This window comes from Pezoporus flaviventris, unplaced genomic scaffold, assembly GCF_033815535.1.
Source record: "Pezoporus flaviventris isolate CSIRO_AGI_PZ_B2104156 unplaced genomic scaffold, CSIRO_AGI_Pfla_v1 ptg000013l, whole genome shotgun sequence".
Classification (NCBI taxonomy): domain Eukaryota; kingdom Metazoa; phylum Chordata; class Aves; order Psittaciformes; family Psittacidae; genus Pezoporus; species Pezoporus flaviventris.
This window is the reverse complement of record NW_026892561.1, coordinates 21,571,833-21,594,450: the sequence shown is the minus strand read 5'-3', so window position 1 is coordinate 21,594,450 and position 22,618 is coordinate 21,571,833. Positions and strand designations below refer to the sequence as shown.

Here is a 22,618-nt window from a genome sequence, read left to right as displayed (position 1 = left end):
CGAGCATTTTGCCACAGTCCATTCTCCCATCTCCTGAGTATTCCTGAACCTCCTTAGAGCACTGGGTCACATCGAGAATATACATGCTTTGTGCCCAGTTTGGAGGCAAATATACAAAAATCATGGTGAAAGCGTTTATTAAATTCATATGCAATTCACATGCAAACAACACCTCAAGTTTTCCTGATACTATTTTTTTTTAGCTGCAGAATAAAATTCCTTTTAAGCAGTCTGGAAAAAAACAAAACCCAAACTCTCTTAAAAGAATGTTTTTTTCTCAGAAAAGTCATTCCTGTAAAATTTCCCCATTGCAATGTGATGGCGAATACCATTATCCTAGGAAGACTTACAGTCAAATGAATAATACCAACAGTGGCATGTCATATCTTAATTCAGAATGCATCTACCTTCTGAGTGGTGGGTTACTGGCAATGTGTTTGGCTTCTTGGGGTACCTCTGAACAGAGGAGTTAACTGGGAAGGCATTCAGAAGAAAGGCCAAATCCTAAGAAAGACAGCTTTTGTCCTCACTTCTTACTAATGCGGTGGGACAAAGAAAGAAAACTGAAAGATAGATATGCAGAGACAACTAAAATGCCAGAGAGCTTAAAATATAAGGGAATACAGATGTAAAAAAGCTACCTTAAACAGCCACATTTAGCTTCTAACTGAAGGCAGAAACATTACCATGCACGTGAAGCCGAACGTGCTGTTGGGCTTCTCCCGCAGCATTTGTTGCCACACAAGTGTATCGGCCAGCATCTTCAAGCAGGGCCTTGACAACTTGCAGAATACGGCCTGAAGACTCCAGCTGTACCAAAACAGAGAGCAGGGAACCTCTTTACACACCAATCCCAGGCAGAGCCAATAAGCATAATAACAAAGCAGGTGTTTACGCTGAATACAGCCAGTCTCATCTTTCTTCTAACCTTGGGCTAGGTTATTCATGCAAGAGGTGTCCTGGTAGTTCAAAGAGACTTCAGTGCTCCTGGGACATCAGTATTATTAGCTGCACAGCTGTAAGGAAACCTAGATGGTAGAGGGACAGGCAAGCAAAGTGAAGAGAAGACTGCAGGCAGAGAGAGATGCTGTTGGCAAGATATCAAAAACTGCTCCAGCCTGAAGTAAATCAAAGCCATTACAAGCACTCAACCCTAAAGCATGCAAGCACTGGGAAGTTCATTGAAAGTCGGAAAATTGGTGAGAAGAGAACTTACAGGTAGGTGCTGCAATGGCAGTGTTTATAGAAAAACTTATCTAATCCTGCCTCACAGTGACAAGTAGGTAGAGTCACTTTGTAACTGGCAAACAACAGTATCTTGAAGGTTAAAGTACAACTAAAAGAAACCAGATGACGAATTTACAGTCATGGACTCTTCTGATGGGATTCAGTCTACTGAACACTGCTATTCAATCTGAGATACTGTCCTACACAGGTAAAAAGCCCACTGCTATCCAGGATTGATCTTTGACATCTTTATATTACAGCATGAGGGAAGCAAAAGGAAAAGAAGCACTAACATGTATAATTTATTGTAACTGTCTTTCATGGTTTGGATCCCATAAAAGAGTGGTGCTTACTCTTATATTTCCTCTGGCTGTGTTTACTGGTTGACCATCTTTTAACCAAGTTATGGAAGGGCTAGGAATACCATTGGCTATGCACTGCAGCGTCACAGGCTTGTATATCACAACAGCTCTCTCAGAAGTCCCAGCTGATTTGATAGTTGGAGGAACTGCAAGAAGCACCAGAAACATAAATGAAGTATCATTTGAACATATGCATTTAAATATGTAGAAGCAATATCCCACAGGTAAAATCAGCTCTACTTCTATTTTGCCTACTCTCATCATAAATAAATAGACGTTTACAGAAAATTTGAGCACCTTCTTGTTAGCAATATAAAATATAGACAGTCTGCTACTTCTCCTCCTCTCAAGTAACCTACCATGCACAGTAACGTCAAATTCCTTTTCATGTTCTCCTGCCTTATTTGCAGCCACACATTTATAGCGGCCAGCGTCTGACACTTGAGCTCGAGAGATGAGAAGTTTTTGTCCATTTAAAAAGATCTTGTGTCCAGATCCCTCTTCAACTGGTTGGCCATCTCTCAACCACCTAACAAAAATAAAGTCTCAGATTTCTATGAAAGTACGATCAACAGCACTACTAAAATATCTACAATTCTATTAAACAGAATGTCTCAGTAACTCTGCATTTCTGGGAAGGTTTGGAGATGTCAGGTAGCATTCTGCTTTTCTGAATGCCACAGACCACAATGGTTTATCAGAAGTAGGGAGAATAGGGGAACATGCGCTGAAGAAACCAGAAAGGTGACAGGTAGGAAGCAGTAGTGAAAGCAGCTACCACCAACAGAGGCAGGCAGAAATCTCCAAAGCAAAAACAATCGCTGGTAGCTGATGAGAAGTGCACTGTTGCATTAGCAAGGGAATAAGAGTTTTGTCAGATCTCGTTATCTATCCTAATTTCCAGGATGTGCATATTGGCACAACATACCAAACTACTTTAAAATAAAATCCTGATCCTGCCATGTGTGTTTCTGATGCTGTCTTTAGTGGAGCCAGGAGTTTGTCCTCCACGCATTAGTTATCACTAAACAACACTGACAGTTCATAAAGACTACCTCCAAGCTCACCTAATCAACTAGCTTTTTTTTTTGGGGGGGGGGGGTGTTTGGGTTTGTTTTTTGTGTGTGTGTGTGGTTCTTTTTTCTGTTGTCAACCTCCTTACGTGATAGTTGGTAAGGGCGTCCCTGTTGCTGAACAATCTAATTCCAATGGGCTATAGAGAACCACAATGTAGTCCAAGACCTCATCCCCACCTTCCACAAACGGCGGGACTGTAAGAGAGAAAAATCCATCAGAGCCAACATTTAAGGATCAGAAATACCATAGAATCATAAAATAGTTTGGGCTGGAAGGGACCTTAAAGATCAACTATTTTCACCCCCCCGCCATGGGCAGGGATACCATCCACTAGACCAAGCTACTCAAAGCCCTGCCCGATTTAGCCTTGAACATTTCCAGGCATGAGGCAGCCACAACCTCTCTGAGCAACCTGCTCCAATATCTCACCACCATCGCAGTAAAGAATTTCTTCCTTGTATCTAATCTAAATCTACACTCTTACATCTTAAAACCATTAAAGTCTATCTCAAATAATAATGCTAAAACCAAAATAATCTGTAAATCTATCTCACTTTGGGCATGCACTGATTTGTAGATCATTAAGAACCACTGCTCCTTTTTGAAGGAAACCATCTACCCAATGATATTGTGCAGCTTCAATTCACTCTTCTAATACTTTTTTCTTGTTTCTTTGTTTTTTTTCCAGGGTCTGTCAGAACAACCTTGTGAATGGGAAGGGGGGGGGGGGGTGTGACAGGGGACAGGATGACAACAAGAGACTTTTAGCACCCTTTGTCAGCAGAATGAGAAAATAAGGGTGCAGAAGACCCTCTTTCATGCCCTCTTCACCTTATCTCATTCACTTGCATGAGTGGGTGGGCTGAGGAGGAAGCACTGCCATACAGCTCCTCTCAGCTCTTTCACTGTCCTGCAAGACCACTGAGATATAATTCAAGCAGCAGAATAGATGTTCTACATCTGCATGCAATAGTATGTAATGTTCTTCATGACAGCAGTTCAAAGCCTAAAACTCAAGCTCTTAAATAAACCCTTCCATGTCACAGAATATGATTAATATTTGTACAATTCATTTACCTAGAGACATACAGAAGGGACTGCTGACAGGCACATTTGTTAAAGGAGCAAAAAAAAAAAAACAAAACTTTTCCACGAAAATGTTCAAATTTTGCATATGACCCAAAATTAAAAGTGTTCTCTCGCCAGAAGCAACTACCCAATGCTATTTTTAATGGATACCTTTCATATCTGCAATATTCTTCTATGAAGGCAAGTTGAAAGAATTGTAAAGGTTACTGAGAATAATATCTACCTACCACATGCACAAAAACTCTCCAAGAACTAACCTGAAAAGTAAGAATCTTTAAAGAGTCCTGTAACCTTGGAGAGAAAAAGTGTGCAGTGGCCAGAGTTAAATAGATACGTAGGCTGTCTAACAGATCTCCATATAACAATACCAACAAAAATAAAACCATTAATGGAAATCTGACAAATAAATATTTCTGTTGCTCACACACCTAAGACTTCAACTTCATATTTGATTTCTTCTTCTCCAGCTATGCTTGTGGCCACACAGATATACTGGCCCCGGTCAGCCTCAATGGCATTCAGAATCTCCAGCTTCTTCCCGCCAGATACAAAGTGGAGGTTGTTGCTTGCTTTCACAGGCACACCATCTTTTAACCAAGTAAGGAGAGGTGGAGGGTTGCCAGCAGCTTTACACTCCAGCGTCAGTGAATTGCCAGCAACCACCTGTCTGTTCTGGATTGTGTCAGCATCACCCTCAATTACTGGAGGGACTGTAGAGAGGAAAAGAGTATATTGCAAGCGATTAATTCTATAGCCAGAAAATGTATTAAGAGCAAATGGGTTAGTTCCTCCCCACCCACTTTGGCTCTATATGCCATTATGTCACGCACAATTTCATGTGTGAATTTACTGCTGGGGCAAGCCAAGACAAAGGGGAAACAGAGAATTCAAATGATGAGCTTAGTATTGACCAGTTGAGGACCTGCAGGTTTTTTGATGAAAGAACTAAATACGGTCTTAAAACACTACACTGAAGATCCTACCCAGCGTGACTACTTCAGGTAAGTGTTATTTACATGAAGAAGAAATAGTTTTGATGCTTCATTAAAGCATGACATCAAGGCCTGTGAAGTGAAAAGCTTTTCAAGAGTCACATTAAACACAAGGTGTAAAGCTCCTTCTATGTAGTCTTGCTAACAAAGGCCAGTTTTTACATTAAGCTATTGACTGCTGTGTGCCCTTGACAGAACTGCAAAGGTTGCTGATGTTACAGAGGCAGAAAAGGTTTTATTATGCTTCCTGTAAAATGACAAATAAGCAAGGTCAATAAACTCTCACTTACTGTAAACATCCACATCGTACATTTTCTCAGCAGCTCCAGCAGCATTGGTCACACGGCAAGTGTACTTTGCAGAATCTGACACTTGGGCATGAGGTATCTGCAGGAATTGCCCTCTATCCACATACAGAGCTTGGGGGTTGGAAATAATTGGGCGTCCATCTTTGTACCATGTAATGGTAGGAACAGGGATTCCCTTGGTTTCGCATTCCAAATTTATAAGGTTGTTGAGAAGCGCTGATACTTCTGTAGTAATATTTCCTCCTTTAATACTAGGAGGGACTATTTCAGAGACAAAACAACATTAAATCCTTAGCACACAAGTCTGCAGATTTAAGTGGATTACACATTAGAATGCTGTAAGAATAAAAAAAAAATTTAAGCTTAATCACACTGCCGACCCTTCCTGCTGTTTTTCATTCTTTTTTTCCTTTTTCTTCAGCAGACTTATAACATTGTCTGTACATTCTATCCGCAGAGTGGAAAATATGAAGAGAACACAACGTACAGAGCTACCATCTATTTAAGTAACAAGTGCGACACTGAGGTGCAATGCTGCATTACTGCCTCCCTCGTGGTACGCGAAAGCATCTACCTTCTAGGCTCCCACATTTGCAAAGTAAGGATAGCTGGCCCTCCATGTGTCCTTCGGGCAATGCATTTGGGCATGGCTCTTCCTCTTCCCTGTCTCTGAAGGGTAAAGAGCCATCCCTGTACACCCTGGGAGGTGCATCCTTGCAACAAAGAACAACCTACTATTTAAAGTACCAAATACATTTATTGCCTCTACAACTGCAGTGGGAAATGCTCAGTACTCCAAACTTCTGAAGATGAAGTCAGTTACTTTAAATATGAGCTTAGCAGTCTAGCTTTATCCTCCTGCTTTTGAAACTTTTGGCCCGTGATCATTTCCCTTGCTTGCTAGGCAGCAGTACTCAGATTTTTCTAGCAAGCAAGTTCTCATGTAAATCAGCCAATATAAAGAGTTCGTAAATCTCTGTAGAAGTAATAAAAACACAGAGCAATTGGCAACAACTAAATTTATGATTGCTGAAAGTACTAGACACATGTGGCAGACACATTAACTCCTCTGATGCCAAACATGTTCAGTATATCCTCGACTTCCACTATTTTTGTAGTGTTCATTTTAAAATGCTGCTGCAGGAATGTAAAGCAAAGTGTTAGTGAATGGATCTACACCTATGAGATGGGTCTTGTAGATTACCAAACCATGATGAAATAGTTTTCTAATTACATAATTTGCGGGCAAAAATACACAAACCTAAAAAAAAACATGCTGAAACACACCCAGTTCAAAGGCATACGCCTTTATCAGCAAATGGGGAACAGTTCTAACACAGTATTTTGGGAAAATTTCAAAGCCAAAAGCAGAGGTAAACAACTAAAACAAAGAACTAGCAAAAACTGATGTCCACATTCCTCACTTACTTTGTTGGCAGCCAATTTTAATGAGAAATTTAAAAGTAAAGAGATATTCCATTCTATTGTCATAAATTCACCTGTTTTGTCTGAGGAACCTGAAGTAAGGTCTACTCATCTGCAAGGATTTTATTTGTGTGAGGTGTTTTACTCCTCAAATCTCACAGCGGCCAAAATTGCCTGTAAGTCCTCACAGCACTTTGTTTCTGATGCAAAACACTTCATTATGACTGGTGTACAGGCATATTACTGTGCATGTGGTTGCTCCACGCTTCAGAAACACCTCACATAAGGGAAATAATGTATAATAATTTCACAGTTATCAGAAGAAAAGACACACAATCTTCAGAAGCAAATCCATAGCAAATGGGGACTCATCAGCTTAAGGGCTCACTTCAAACTCCAGGCACTAGTGTGTAATGCCACCTATAGATTTCTGTATTTGTTTCCCCCCTAATTTCTGCTAGCACTGTACTCTATCAATTTTCAGGTCAGACTAGGCTTCCACATTTTTTTTTTTCTTCCAAACTGAATTTTTTTTTTCCCCATCTTCTTTGAAGTCTTCCTTCAAGACCCAGCTCTTCTTCCATGAATTTTTCCCCTCATTTTCTCTCATCTGATAATAGCCTAACTTACATTAAACTTATCACAGAGATTGACTGTTCTCCATGTTTTTGGTAAGACTCCACTGCTTGCAAAAAACATGAAAGTATACCCAGTGTGCTATAAACCTCATAAATAATAATAATAATAATGTTAACAAGGTTATATTCATGCTAGTGCTTCTTTGCTAGCTATAAATGACCTCACCTGATATAAATGATATTTTCACCAATTTAAGCAAGATGACATGCCACGCTATCTGAAGATTATATGGAACATTCTTTTCCAAAGACTATTGTGGTCTGATTTTTACTGATTTTGAACTTTGCTTCATACTTTTGCATTAACTTTAACTTATTCTGTCTGAATTTACTCTTAGAACTAGGTTTAGAAAAATAAGACCATGAGTGTATCAAAATCTAATTAATTTTCTTTTCCCTAAGATCAAAATAACAAAGCCAATGTGTTAATAAAATAAGCAAGTTGAAACTAATTGATTGCAAAATTTGAGAAGGCCCTTCAAGACTCTTGGCTTTCACAAATTAGAAACTAATAAAATCACAAAAACACGCAAACACTACTTTACTTGCAAAGAGTACATTCATACTTCGCACATGCAAACACTAAAAAAATCACTTTGGGAGCAGGCATTAAGTTATGTTTACATACAAATTTTGCAGGATCAGAGCCTTACTTTGTGTATGTCTGAGTATCTCCATTCAAAAAAATAAAACTTATGAGTAAAATTAAAGGATCTTCTACAATCTGGCATTCTATAAACTTACCATGGATGATCAGCTTGACCTCCTTAACTTGTTTGCCAGCAGCATTGGTGGCACTGCACTGATAACGACCTTTGTCAATCCTTCGCACATTCTTTATATATAGAACTTGATCTTTGTCCTGAAGCTCAACATTGGGATCACCCAAAAACAAGGGCCTGGAATAAAGGTCATAGAACTCTGACCACATGCTTTCAACATTAATTTAAATGACAGTAGTAAGAAGGGGCCCTTTAACAGCAGTAATTGTACCATTAATATGTACCAGTTAGCACTAGAGTAACAGCATTAATCTGAAGACCATAAAGTGACAAACTATTGTCATTAACTTTATTCCTAATTTTTAGAAGTAACCAAAACACAGAAGTGCTTTACTCGGGTCACCCAGGATGCCAGCATCAGAGCCAGAGGCCCACTACTGACCTCAGCTCCTTTTTCTAATTAATTAGGTCACAACAGTCTTTTGCTGACAACAAAATGTTAACTACTAGGTGGAAATGTCAGCATAGCAAACCAAAGTTTAAGGAACTGTCACATCAGAATATCTGTGAGCACTAGCCAATACCTATGCTGAACTACACTGTTAAATACCAATGCTGTTTAAAAAAAACACAGCCCATTTTGGCTTTCAGCTAATCCTTAAGCCATCATGCCATGTTTGACACAGGTACAGTCTACCAATGAAAAAATTATGTCAGCAAAACAACTGTATTTTAAATGATTCTATGTTTAAAATAATCCAGACAGAATAAACACAAATAAATGGTTATGACTATCAAGCTTCAAGCATTTTCTGGCTTCATATACCATATATCAGCTTAGCAAGTGCTGATGCCAGCTATAGGACAGTTCATGAAGAAAAGCAGATTGCTAACTTTTGATTAAAGAATTTGCCACTTCACACCCCCACTAATTATAGCCAATGACAATAACTTAACAACAAGTAGTTGAAAGCAAAGCTTACTCTTACACTGCACCTTCTTCCTCTATGTTCTAAGGGAGGAATAACCTAGAAACAAACCACAAAAGTTATAATATACTTACTTGCCATCTTTGAACCAGTGAATGTCAGGAAAAGGGAAGCCTTTGGCTCGACATTCCAGACTGATATGCTGGTTGAGGATGACTGCAATTTCACTAGGGGTATCAGCAGCTATTATACTTGGTGGAACTTTAAAAAGACAAACATTACAGGAAGGAACTTTGTTTAGACAGGGAAGGTATGCTATGAAACTCTGAAGAAATGCAGTAGTGAATAATACTATTTCCTTGAAACAACTTTAGTTTTCACGGCAAAGTGACTTCTGTTAGATCACATCATCATTTCTACCATGACAAGAACTTCCACACTTGTGCTGGTTAGCCATAAGACGACTCCTATACACCCAAAATACAAAACAAAGCGCCAAAGACCAAAATCCAGAAATGAAAATTAGTGTTTTGTCTGTGTCACTACAAGAATGGTAAATCTTAGGTATTCAAAAACCATCACGATGAGCTCTTTGACAGGCAATACTTTATGGGCAGTGAGAGGAAGAATCTATCTATAATGAATTTAAATGTATTGGTTTCTTAAATATCAACTGGGTTTCACAGCACCAACTTGAAAAAAAACAAAAAACCAAAACCCAAAACCCAACCAAACAAAACCAGTCAAACAAACCCAAACCAAACCCCCCAAAAAAACAGAAACCCCACTCCTCCCTGAAAGAAGCCTGGTGGAACTAACCTAGTATATCCAGGTTAAACAGCTTCTCGGAACTTCCTGCTATATTTATAGCTTTGCATGAATATTGTCCAGCATCATCAGTAGTAGCTTTAAGGAGCTTCAGTATCTTCCCACTGTGCAAAATCTGTAGAGTGCTGCTTTCCACAACCTTAAAAGAACGCAAGACATTAGACTTGCATGATCCAAGTTACATCAGCCAAATATCACAGCTGGATTTTTATAAGAAAATGGTAGGTTTAGTCTAAGGATAATGTGCTTCCCCTTTCAGTTACAGCACTAATCTCCTCAATTTCTGCAATCTATTCAATATGACTTGCAGCTCAACATACAATAAGGAGTGGGAAAACCAAAGAAATTCTTCATCCGTCAGTAAATGGTCAGCCACAAAGGTGCATATAGTGGTCTCTCCTCATTTAAACTATCACTTATCAGCTTCAAGTAGAAGTGTAGGTCTCAAGAATAATCCTGAGGAATTCAAATAACCTCCAAGAGTTCTTATTTCTCCATCTATAGAATGAAGAAAATACTATTATTGGTCCCCTTTGTAAGGACTCTGGCATTTACAACACTGGGATATTGCTAAATCTAATTCTTACGGGAATCATAAAAATAAAGAGTTTACTTTTGATTTATGGAACAGCTGAATGAATGGATTAGCCATATATAGCTGGCTTTCTGTGTGGGTGATCTTAGTGCAGTTCAAATATACACAGAGGCATGTATGCGCATTTATTTTAAATTAGTTCTCATACTAAGCGCTCAAAAGTCAACACATAACTGGCTGATGATGGCTATGTTACTTCGCTTAGGTTAATCATACAGACCTGGTTATCTTCTTTATACCAGGAGATGATGGGGAAGGGGTTACCAGATACTTCACAGAAGAGACTTACAGGGTGATTAACAACTACAGATGTATTTGTCACTTTTTCTTGATCTCTAATTTCAGGAGGAACTACAAGAAAGTGCAAAGTCATGTATTAAGCCTTCTATTCCAGTGATTTCCCACTTCCTCCTTCCTCCCCAGACATGAACCACTGTAATCTGAATTTCTTAGGCCTTTTTCTTTCCCTCCCCAGCTTTTCCATTTGGCTCTTAGCTCTGGATGTATCTCCCTGTGTCCTTTCTTCACTTTCTCAAAAAACAGAGTCTCCTCCTGCCCAATAGCAGAATTCCAGGGAAATGAATTCAAATGCAATCACCATCAACATGTTAAGAGAACGATTTTAAGATTTAAATTTAATTTTATTTAAGATTAATCTTTAAATATTATGTTATTTGCTTAGCATATAGAGAAAGCAGATTCCAGATAGACATCATTCCTCTTAACTGCTTCAGTCATGCCCAAGAAGATCTGCCTATCATTTTTCCATTATGAATGCAAAGAGAATGGTTTTATGTAGTGGATTAGAAAGCTCAAACTCCACTGATGAACCCTGTTGGCACAAAGTGGAATTCTTCCTTTCCTCTGGATAAAGATAAGAATATAATCCTGTTCAGGCATCAGAGCTTGCTATCATGGGAAGTGAATAAGGCTGGGAAAAAAAGTTCTTTGTAAGAAACAAAATGTCAAAACATCCCAAGTCCACCTGTCGAGTTTTTGTTTTCCAATTGGGATTCAGGATTATCAGGAGCAAGAATTCTCCTATGTTCATTCTGATAAAAAACTTTTCTCATATTTATATGAAATGCAGATCTATCCCTCAATCTTTAATTTCTACAGCACAAAAGTCTTCATTTGTTATATGCATTAAAGTTTTCAAGTACAACAAGAGCCCTCTACCAGTGAGACGCACCTAGCTCTGTGAGCAAAACAGATGCTTAGTGCACAGTCACAGAAAACAGGAACAGTATAAAAAGTATAGGGCATCAGAGTAATAGAACTGCAAGTACTCAGGCTAGATTTTATAATTTAACTGTACATGGACAGGTTTGTGGCATGCAATTTCCAACAATAAAAGAAAAAATGTTGTTCAAAACCTGTTCCTTGATGGTTTTATATATTATTTACCATTAACCTTCAGGCTGTATTTTCTTTCTGTACTTCCAGCTTCATTGGTTGCCACACAGATATACTCTCCATTATCAGCAGGTGTAACAGAAGCTATGATCAGCAGTGCCCCATCCTCCAGAACTGAAATCCCTGGTTCACTACCTGTCAGCTCTCTTCCGTTACGTAGCCATTTGATGACAGGCTTTGGAGTACCTAACAAGAAAAAGGTGAAACTTTGAGAAATGCTTTGCTCAACTCAGAATAAGAAAGATTCAAACAATTCCCATGGCTTGATGGAAGTCATATTGGCAAGGAGGGTGCACAGGGAGGCCATGAGCTTTCAGATTTAGAGGAAGTTCTGACTGTCATAGTGCTACTTGAATATTAAAATTCTTACTTCTGAATATTATAACATCCTTGTTGGCTAACAATGACTTTTCACAGAACTTCTGCAGACAGTGGTTATTTAAATCACTGTTAGTTTGATTTTTGCCGCATAAAGTACATAAGCAAAATACTGTGCAGATTGTACAATTTTGCCATGTCAGGGAAATTTGGTATTTAAAATGGTCACAAAAATATACTTTTGTCACTAAAAGTGGTAACAATGATACACACCTTTTGCTGGACATGGGAACACAGTGCGTTGATTTGCTACTCTTACTTGAAAGAGACTATTGTACGCAGGGTCCAGATCCTCAATAGTTGGAGACTCTGAAAGAAAATTAGGACCCCAAAAACCTTTTTGACCTCTTCTTTCAAATATGAAAATACAGTCTGACAATGCATAATGCTTCCAAGTCTCAGTCATTCAGACAAGCTTGGATTCCAATAACCCTCTTTACATTGATCAAAATGTGAACTACACAAGCAGTCTTGATTTCAGTGGGAATATTTAGGAAGTAAGCAGTACAAAAAGGCTTTCAAGTCTGACTGAAATTGGTTCTCTCTAAAACCTGCTATATTTGTTTTGAAGGCAGAGACTGTTTCTGCAAAATCTGAAAAATACTTCTTGCACTTTTTTTCCTCATACCACATATCAGTACTACTTCTACTTTCTTTATTCATCTCAATTTAAACTTGTGTGTGCGCTGAGACTATACAAAGAATATTATTTATCATTAAGTAAAGTTATTGGAAGTTCTTTGCTGTTTGTAACAAGCAGTTCTCAGCATCTCTAATTCAAAGGGATCAGAATGTTGCCTTTAAATTATTACAAATAAGGAATACTTTATTCTTAGCTTAAGTCAGTCATGCTACATTGATGTATGCCAGCCCATCAAGAGAGGAATTATACTAAATATGTACATTAACATGTTGACCACTGCTGCTCCCATCACCATTTCAATAGCATATTAACCGATTGAGTGAAGAGCTCAATTCCAGCTCATAAAAAATTCCAATTCTATTTAAAGCTGTGATACCAGGCTCTGAGGTTCAAAGACAGTCTCTGAAAGTCTGAGACATCTGAACATACAGAGATAATATTTGAAAAAGATGTTTCCTATACTGGAATCTGATTTTAATTGCCTATTGCAAAATGAAGTCATAAGTAGCTTGAATATAGAGTATTTCTTTTTCTTATTTCTACAAAATTTTCAAAGATTATTTATATATTCTCATTTTTCTTAATTAACATCAGAACTTAACATCCAAAACAGATTTTCATTATATAACACTCAGCAGCAAAAAGCATTTTCCTCCAAAACTCAATCAGACAGCACTAGCCAGGGCAGGAGGCAAGATTACAGCCATAATTATAAATACCTTGAACTTGCACTGTTATCTCTGATGCATCACTGCCTGCTACATTACTAGCGACACACTTGTAGCTTCCAGCATCAGGAAGCTGGACGTTGTTGATGCCTAGAGCTCCATCCAGGCTGTAGATAAACTGCCCATCATCTACTGGCACAGCATTTCTGCCTTTGAACCAAGTGATTGTTGGTGGAGGGATCCCCTGGGCATTGCAGGGTATGTCAAGTCTGTGGCCAGATTGGACTTTCAAAACTCGAGGTCCACGCTGTATCTTCGGAGGAACTAATAAAGAAAAGTTTAGTCCACAGTAGTGTGAAGAAAATTATGTACAAGATCATTCTTAAGGCTGAAAGAGTTGGAGTTGTTTAGCCTGGAGAAACAAAGGCTCTGAGGAGAATTGATTGTGGCCCATCAATACTCAAAGGGGGCTTAGAAGAAAGATGTGGACTGACATTTTGGCAAGGCCTGTAGCAATAGGACAAAAGGTAGTGGTTTTAAACTAAAAGAGGGGACATTCAGACTAGATATAAGGAAGACTTTTTTTTTTTTATGATGAGGGTAGTAAAACCCTGGAGCAGGCTGCCCAGAGAGGTGATAGATGCAACATCCTTGGAAACATTCAAAGTCCAGTTGGATGGGGCTTTGAGCAACCTGATCTAGTTAAAGATGTCCCTGCTCATTGCAGGGGAGCTGGACTGAATTACCTTTAAGAGTCCCTTTCAACCCAAGGCATTCTATGATTCTATGAAATTCTTTACCATTTTCGACATTTTTAAAAATGTCTTTCTTTATTCACTGAAACCAAATTCCCACAGATGACTAAGAAAGTAGACCTGTATGTTCTTTGCATAGAGCAGAATATCAGGATGGAAGGTACCTCAAGGACCATCTGGTCCAACTCGTATAGGCAAAGCATGACCTAGACTAGATCTCCCTGTACACTGTCCAGCCAAATGTTTAATGTGCCTAGTGTTGGGGAAACCACCACTTCCCTGTGGAGATTATTCCAATGACTGATTGTTCTTACTGTGAAAAATTTACTCTTGTGTCCAGATGGAATCTCTGCAGCAGTAACTTGCACCCATTACCCTTTTTTCAATGTGACTCCTTGTAAAATGGGAGTCTCCATTTCCTTTGCAGCCACCCTATAAGCACTGGAAATAGGATATACAATACCATATCGCTTAACTTATTTGAAGAAGCTAGGTTTCAAAATCTACTGCATGACTTCCATAGGAACACTGCAATATGATTATACAGCACACATTTGAAGAGCTATGGGTACTGGCTTTTCATAACACAAAACAATTTGAAAGTTTTTAAGACAGAGTTAATCACATTTTCCTTTTGACATTTGAATTTCCTTTTCCTAATCCCTGATCTTTTTATGCTTCCAAACACAAGTTCAGACAAGGCGATATAAAAATGAATAAAGAGATTCTGCTGGCCCCAAAGAATAATATAAATCCTCCATAAATCTTTTGCACAATGTTTTTCCTTCTAAGGAACATTGGCAATAAAAAGACTTAAAAAGAATATCTGAAACAATAAGAAGTGCCACTTTTCTAGACTCTCTGTTAATGTAAAATTACAAAGATAAAACAAAGATGTGCACTGATATCAGCCTTCTCTGTATACATAACCGGTCAGTAGCCTTCTATAGCCATTGCAACTGAATTAGCATAGTTAGAGCTGCTGGGGTCTAGATTCCAATCTGGTACATTCAAGGTATGTGATCCACTTCAAAGATGTGTACTGGTAATGGGCACTTCCAAAATCCACATGAACATGAACCACAGAACTATCTATACAATTACTGTGAATCAGCCTCCCCTGGGCTGTGCAATGCCATGGCTCCTGCACCCATTCTCCAGTGAGGTTTAGCACTGGCGGAAGGGATGTGGCACAACCTGTGTTTCTGACACAGTTGAAGAGGAATAACCGCAAGAGCATGGAGCTAACAATATGTGACACTGTATAAGTGGTTAAAAGACAGTGGTTGGTGCCCCAGTACGCAGAGACTAGTAGGGAGTGACAATGTGATGTTCTACGATAAAAAGGAGAGGAAAGGGGACATACATCCTAAATTCCTAAAGCAGTGACTAGACACCTTTACTGAGGTGGAGAGGAAGGTGGGCACAAACACAGGGTACTGGCTTGAATAGAGGAAGTACAGTAGGATAGGTTAACATACTAGTTTGCAAACGTATGTGTAGCTGAATGTACATGCATAAACCGGTGTAAGATCAGGAGTGGCTGCCTATCCCCAGATGACACACTTGCACATTGGTTTCACTGCCACCTAAGCAACCTTTAACATTTGGCACCAAGAAAGTTTGGATATGTAATCCTCATCAAGTTCATGGGAAGCTGTAAATCCTGGCCTCAGCTCACATTGCCATTCTCTCACTTTACTAACTGTTAGCCACTGTTTGCAAACTTACTGCTCAGAAACCTCTTGCACAGAAAACACCCAAGTGAATTAGAACAAAAGTTTTCAGACCTTAAAACCCCTCTGGCTGACTTAAAGAGAGTTAGATATCATATTATGTATAATTCTTCCACAAGTCTAAAGAAAATTAAAGGAAGGGGAGGGTGTGTATGTATGTATGTACATATACATACAGATGTGTGTGCGTATGTTTCCACATAACCAAGAACAACAACTTACATATGAAGATAATATGACCTGAAAGAATATAGGTCAATATTTGATGTACATGAGGGAAACTGCTTGAAAAGCTCTGTATGTTGCTAAATTCCATGCAGAAACTTGCCAGTGATTATCCTTTAAGTTAAAACTTACCATGTACGCTTAGCTTCACCGACTGAGTCACATTCCCAGCAATATTTGTGGCTACACAGATATACATTCCACTGTCTGAAACTTGTGTCTCACTGATCTTCAATGACCCTGAAGGTAGGAAAATGTGTCTGGAAAAATAAGAAGCATATACATTGTACAAACATGTACTGAAAGGTGAATGACCTCTACTTACACATTGTTAATGACTACTGCAAGCTAAAGTAACAGCATTCTACAGGGCACACTGGCCTGTGCCATATTACTAAAAATATGATATATATTTACTCATTTTGTCTAACTCTTTTCAGACTCACTACATTCAGAATACACAGCAAATATCTAAAATTTAAGATCCAAATTATAAAATTTGTTCTAGCTACTTATAGGACATATTAAAATCAATCTTGTTTCTAGAAATGGAGGGAAAACAAAAAAACTAACCACAAAACCACCACCAACAAACACATATAAAAATGGAGCTCTTCAACCTCCTGTCAAATATTATTGCTTAGCCCAGACCACGAGGGTCAGAAAGTTAAACCATTTCTGATAGTACTTCACTCGCAAAAAAGATATTATGTTGATTCAAGATGGAAGAGAGAATTCCAAAGAGGATTCTGATTCAAAAGTGCCAGTTCTGGTGTTTACAGAGATTGTCATTATTCACCAGTAAATAGTTCATTAGCTAGCATTAATTTTCACTACGGTTCCGGTCATGGCCTTTGACATTACAAGATATAGTGGCCAGCAAAGCCAAAGTCTTCTTATGTAGGAGACTAAAGTAACAGAGACAAGGAAAATAAATGAGGAGGGAATAAAAAATTACTCCTACAAGAAAGCTGAAGAGGGGCTTTTTAAAAGGGCATGTAGTGATAGAAGAAGGAATAACGGCTTTAAGGTGATAGAGGGTAGATTTAAATTAGACATCAAGAAGAAACTCTTCACTGTGAGGATGGTAAGGCCCTGGCACGGTTTGCCCAGAGAAGCTGTGGATGCCTTATCCCTGGCAGTGTTCAAGGCCAGGTAGGATGGGAAGTGTTTGGGTTTGGTTTTGGGGGCTTTTTTGGAGAGTTCTTTTTGTTGTTTTTTTTTTTTTTGATTATTTTTGTGTGTTGGTTGTTTGTGGGATTTTTTTGTTTGCTTGTTTGTTTTTTTTTTTCCTTAATAAACCCAGCAGATACATTCAATTATTTTGTCCACTAATTACATTTGCTTTGTGATAAAAGTTCCTTCATTTCTAATTTCACTCTTCTTTTGTTTACTGGTCAGATTTCTAACACGATCTTTGGGTGATCTCAAACAATTTTGTTTGTGCTAGTTCTGTAACTTTTGCTGACATCTGTAAACAATTTTATGTAATGGGTGAGCTGGACTTCTGTTACCCTGGACAACTTGGATCTCTCCACAACAGCCATGAGTAAGTAGCCTAATTTATCAGTGTCTCCTGAGGTAAAATGAGGACAAGTTAGTGACCAAGAAGGCAGCTTCATTAGTGCATGCAGTGTGCTTGCAAGACATAAGAAACTTCCACAGGTTACTAACAAATCAAGTCTTCGAGTACAAGCAACCTTTACCAAATCTGGTGACCCGGCAGCTATTATTTGCTGAGGCTGTCACAGACTCACTGGAATGGGTGCATTCGAGGCAGCAGATTTGGCCAAAAGAGAAACATGCTTACCCTGGGGTCTGTACAATTCCTTAATTCAGCTCAGACACAGTCTGATTCCCTCCACTTGGATTACTGAGGGACACAACAACAGGCACAGCAATTGCTACAATGTGCATTTGGCCAGTATTTCCATTTCCTGATTTATGAATACAGCTGTAGCCTTTACTTCTTCTGAGGTATCTTGAAGACTAGAATGCACTAGCATATCCTGTGACCTGGCACTTCAACTGAGAGCATATGGAGAGTAATCACCTACTTGTCTCCTCTCTTATTTTGCACCAGACTAAAATAATACGGAAGAGAGCCAACATTGTGGCCCATGCTGTATACAAGATGGTCCCCACCTATTCATTCTCTAAGGTTGTCAGCCTAACATTTTTATGAGAATTTCGTTATGTGTTCACATGTTCAAGAATGCCTGGAGAGTTTCTAAATTCAGAAAAACTGTGAGAAATGAGCCCTTGTAAGCACTCCTAAACATTTATCAGCATCTGTATTCTACAGGCAGCCCAGACCTCATATGATTAACAGGCAATGCTCCCCAAGCATAAATATGAAGTACTTAACAAAAGAAAAATAGTTTTTAAACCTTTATAATCATGCACAGATTATGTGGGTCTCTGTACACCACTGCAGTACAGATGTAACAGGATCACCTTATCTTGGACTCTTGAGATTGCATATAAACACACTGGAATTGAAGCTGTATAGTAGTGCATGGTCTTAGTATTCCTTTGTAAAGATAAGTATGCTTAGTTTGGGAAAGAGTCCTAAGACTTAATAAAATAGGGTCCTCCTGCAGGACAACTTAATACATTCTGATTGATCCTGTGGCAATTAGAAATTATATACTCTTCCAAAATCTTAGCTTAGATGCAATTTCACTTTTCTTTAACACCAAACATTGTTACCTTGGAGAGAATGGAGATATGAGCTGCATTTCTTTGGCCCAGGTAATTATGGGAGGTGGCAGGCTCTTTACTTCACATGGAAGAGTGATATCTTCCCCTGCAATCACTGAGATTTCAATGGGTTTATCATATGTATTTCCTTGCTGGTCTCCAGGCCTGGATACTCTAGGCTTCACTATGACATAGAACATGTTAGGAAGCTGCAATTAATGTATGTATTTGTACAAATATAACAGCATACAATTTTACTGCAGATTAAACTTCTATTTTTTCAGTCAGGTATTTAACACTACAATCCAATTTTTTTATGGCATGTCTACAACAGGCAAAAATCATTGTGAAGGTGATGTACAATCCCTGTAGCTCAGACACTGGCTGATGCCTACATACAATACCACAAATACCAGTGAGACTGAACTCTTTACCCCAAAAGTTGGATAGCAACATACACATGGAGCTCATGCATATGCCAAACTCTGTGTTGCACAGGTAATTTGTAAACAATACCTGAACTATGTTACACTATAGCACCAATAAAAGGTCATAAAAGCTTGCAAAGCAAGCCTACAGAGGAATTATTTTTTTTTTTATAATAATGGAAGATGGTAGAAAGCAAATTCTATTCCTATACAGATACTTCTTATCCATTTCCATAAAAGATGAAATTATGATCAGCCCAAGATCCTAGTCCATGAACTCAAGATAAAAGGTATCAGGAGGTCTTGAAAGAATCGTAATGCCTGAAGTTTAGGCCTTTCAGTATCAGCCATTTATAAAAATGCCTAGTATGTGGATCCAGTGATATAGGACAGAGTCAAAAGCAGTAATTAGAGATCAGTTTACATTGCATTTGCATGGTGGGTATCCTACTTCACAATCTACTGGCATGGGTTTTATTGTCTGAAGTAGAATGCAATGAGGGGAGAGAGACAACATTATATTTGATTTCAGTTCATCTATACCATAGACAGTCAGCTGGACTTTCCGTGTAGCATAACCAGCAGCATTTGTTGCAGTGCACACATATTCCCCAGTTTCTTCATCCCCTGGTGAAACTACATACAGACTTCCATCAGACCCTGCAGAAAATTTCACATTGCTGGAAAGAATTACTTCTCCTTTCTGTGGAAAGAAACAAAATATTAAAGTCCACAGTGCCTGGATATAATTCAATAAAAACTAAAATGTACAGCAATACAGTAAAATCTAAGGAAGAATGACTTTCAGAAAAATCCCCTAAAAGACTGAGATCCTCCTCGCTGGGCATCTTGTCAAGGAAAGGATGGAAAAGTTAAGGTTAACCCCAGAATGTCATTATTAGACACAGCTTCCTCAGAGAAAAATGTCATCTTAAAGTAAAGCTCAAAACCAAAACTTTCAATCTTTGGCAGGTTGCCTAATCTCAAATTATCAACTCATGACAGGAATATGAACAATTTCTATAGTGTTAAAAACATAAAGATACAGTAATAAGCAAACCCTTCCAAAGACTAGAACATTGATCTATGACTGGGCCATGGCCAGAAAGCACTGCTCTGAGAAACAAAGGCAGATATGAATAAAGGGAGATTTCCAGTTCACTCAGAACTTATGCTTTTCACCATGTTTCTTGCACTTAGTTTTTATGACAACTAAATTATGGTTCAATTCACGATCTTTCACCATGAACAGCTCCAAACTGAGAAATTACCTTAGACCAGACAATAGATGGCTTAGGAACTCCACTTGCTTTGCATGGTAATGTTACTGGGATTCCTTCAATAGTGCTAAATATCTGCTGTCCATGCTGAATAACAGGCAGAACTAAAAATAAATGCAAATATTAAACACATGTAGAAAACATTTCAAGTCATGGCACAAACCTTACAATAAAACCCTTAAATTCAATTACTACTGCATACAGGCAGCAGGGCTTGGGAATTTTCAGCTTCCTCTGAATCCTAGCACTGACAATGACCATCCACTTTCCCTTCCACTCTGCAGTCTTTCATAACAGAATAGGTACCTGTTCATATCAAAACATGTCAGCCACAGATTGATCATTGGATTAGGTACACATAGTTTTAAACTAACTGCAGGTATTTCACATACCTGATTGCAATAGTTTCAGAAAGTCTTTGTCCAGTATCCTCTTACTGCACCTTTCATGAGAATGGATTCAGCATTTTTGGTGCTGAATCAATTTTTATTGATGGAAAACATTTTGAACAGAGTAGACGTGAAAGTGAAGAGCCAATCACAGTCTTTGTTATAAATACTACAAAATTGTGCTAACTCCAGTGATGATTTCTGCAGAGACTGGCTGTTAAACAAACTTGAATAAAAATACCAGATCACTTCACAAAATCTGTAATGAGAAATAACAAGAGCTACAGTTCCCCTAATTATCTGAACTGATTTTGAATTTAAAACAGAAAAAAAAGATCAGCTTTAAGTCTGTAATATCAAGAATGAGATCTTTCTAAAGCCATACAAATATATTCCTTTCTGCTCTCTAGTTGTGAAATATTCCAAAAAACTTGTGCTGACATGGAAGACTAAGTTTATCAGACAATGAGTACTTGCCTGTATTGAAAAATAAGAGCCAGCCTCAGCATAAAAGAATGTTACAGCAAGTTTAATGAAGCTTAAAATAGATCTCCCATGATTAATTTAACACATCAGAAAATTTCAGACTGTAAACCATGAGGTGGTTGTGACTCCCCACATTGTTAAGACAAATACGTTCAGCTGAATTTCAGACAGGTTACCACAGTGCTAACACTTTGTCTTGCTGTCAGTGTAATTTTTGGTGTGTTTTATTTAAAGAAAAAAATGGAGGTGGGGGGGAACCAACCAACAATTAAACACATTTTGCCAAACTCATTATTCATTTTTGTTCTAATTCTTCCATGAGTTGTGCCTCTTTACATCAGTTATGAAACCACCAGATAGCACTTGTCATTGTTTGCCAGTAAACTTCCACTTGTGCCTGTTTTGTTAATAAAGATAGACATGAAGACTGCACAGCCCAGCCTTTGTAGATGCATAAAAATGAGAATCTTTTATAAACACCAAATGGTGTTATTTTCATTTTATTTTAAAAAGTCTCGCTCATTTGGTTCTTTCCTGTGCAGTGGATCATATTTCCCACCATGTTAATTTAGAACATGACATTACAAAAGATGACATTTGAGAAATTAGTATAACTAACAAAAAAGCTTGGGTGAAAGCTGGGGGTAGCAAAAAATGCACTGTCATCTTACATTTGGCACGAAAGCAACAAGACAGTATTCCTTACCATACACATTAACAGTAGTAGTTTTGTTGCTTGTCCCAGCAACATTACTTGCCATGCAGGTATAATCACCACCATCCTGCAGCCGAACTCTTTCAAGGTGCAGGCTTCCATCACTGCGCACATTAATGTAGGGATTGGGAACAAGCTGCCAAAAGAGTGATGTAACATTTTACTAAAGAAAATACTCATCAATATTTACTTTGGGATGTAGCGTAAGTTTACTTGACCATTTCGCATTCTTAAAAATATGTTCCTGGAGAATTTTCCTGGAGTTTTTCCTACTTTCCATCCTTCATAAAAAGCTAATTTTTAAATAAGAATTTTGGTAGCACCTAGTATTTACTGCTGGAATGAAATTAAGATCTGAAACAGAAACTCTGCTCTGCCACAGCACATACAGAACTGCCACTCACGCTTAAAATCATACACTGAAGACAAAGAAACTTAGATAGATTAATTTACTGCAGTTTCTATTGGTTACTCCAATATATTTGGTTACTCAATTTGGTTACTAAATATTGGTTACTCAATTTGATCATAGGTCAGCTATTGATGAGGGCAATGGCTCATCATTCTTCCACAAAGAGATCCTTCTTTTATCTTCTAACTTGCC

General features: G+C 38.3%; 1 protein-coding gene across 6 annotated transcripts in view; it reads right to left on the bottom strand.

Moving 5' to 3' along the window:
- The window catches only part of HMCN1 (hemicentin 1), a 190,942-nt gene that overhangs the window by 82,637 nt on the left and 85,687 nt on the right, over nt 1–22,618 (bottom strand). For 4 of the 6 annotated variants that reach the window (XM_061452120.1, XM_061452119.1, XM_061452118.1 and 1 more), the window contains 18 exons: nt 22,006–22,150; nt 20,416–20,528; nt 19,688–19,847; nt 18,726–18,900; nt 16,146–16,273; nt 13,349–13,621; nt 12,200–12,295; nt 11,600–11,794; nt 10,413–10,543; nt 9,589–9,736; nt 8,904–9,030; nt 7,863–8,017; nt 5,038–5,316; nt 4,184–4,465; nt 2,752–2,860; nt 1,949–2,118; nt 1,581–1,735; nt 687–810 (listed from right to left, as the gene is read on the bottom strand). In XM_061452120.1, the coding sequence (XP_061308104.1) occupies nt 687–810; nt 1,581–1,735; nt 1,949–2,118; nt 2,752–2,860; nt 4,184–4,465; nt 5,038–5,316; nt 7,863–8,017; nt 8,904–9,030; nt 9,589–9,736; nt 10,413–10,543; nt 11,600–11,794; nt 12,200–12,295; nt 13,349–13,621; nt 16,146–16,273; nt 18,726–18,900; nt 19,688–19,847; nt 20,416–20,528; nt 22,006–22,150 (2,965 nt within the window). The remainder of the gene's footprint in view (nt 1–686; nt 811–1,580; nt 1,736–1,948; nt 2,119–2,751; nt 2,861–4,183; nt 4,466–5,037; nt 5,317–7,862; nt 8,018–8,903; nt 9,031–9,588; nt 9,737–10,412; nt 10,544–11,599; nt 11,795–12,199; nt 12,296–13,348; nt 13,622–16,145; nt 16,274–18,725; nt 18,901–19,687; nt 19,848–20,415; nt 20,529–22,005; nt 22,151–22,618) is intronic. The other 2 variants (XM_061452117.1, XM_061452121.1) reach the window with 2 other exon arrangements.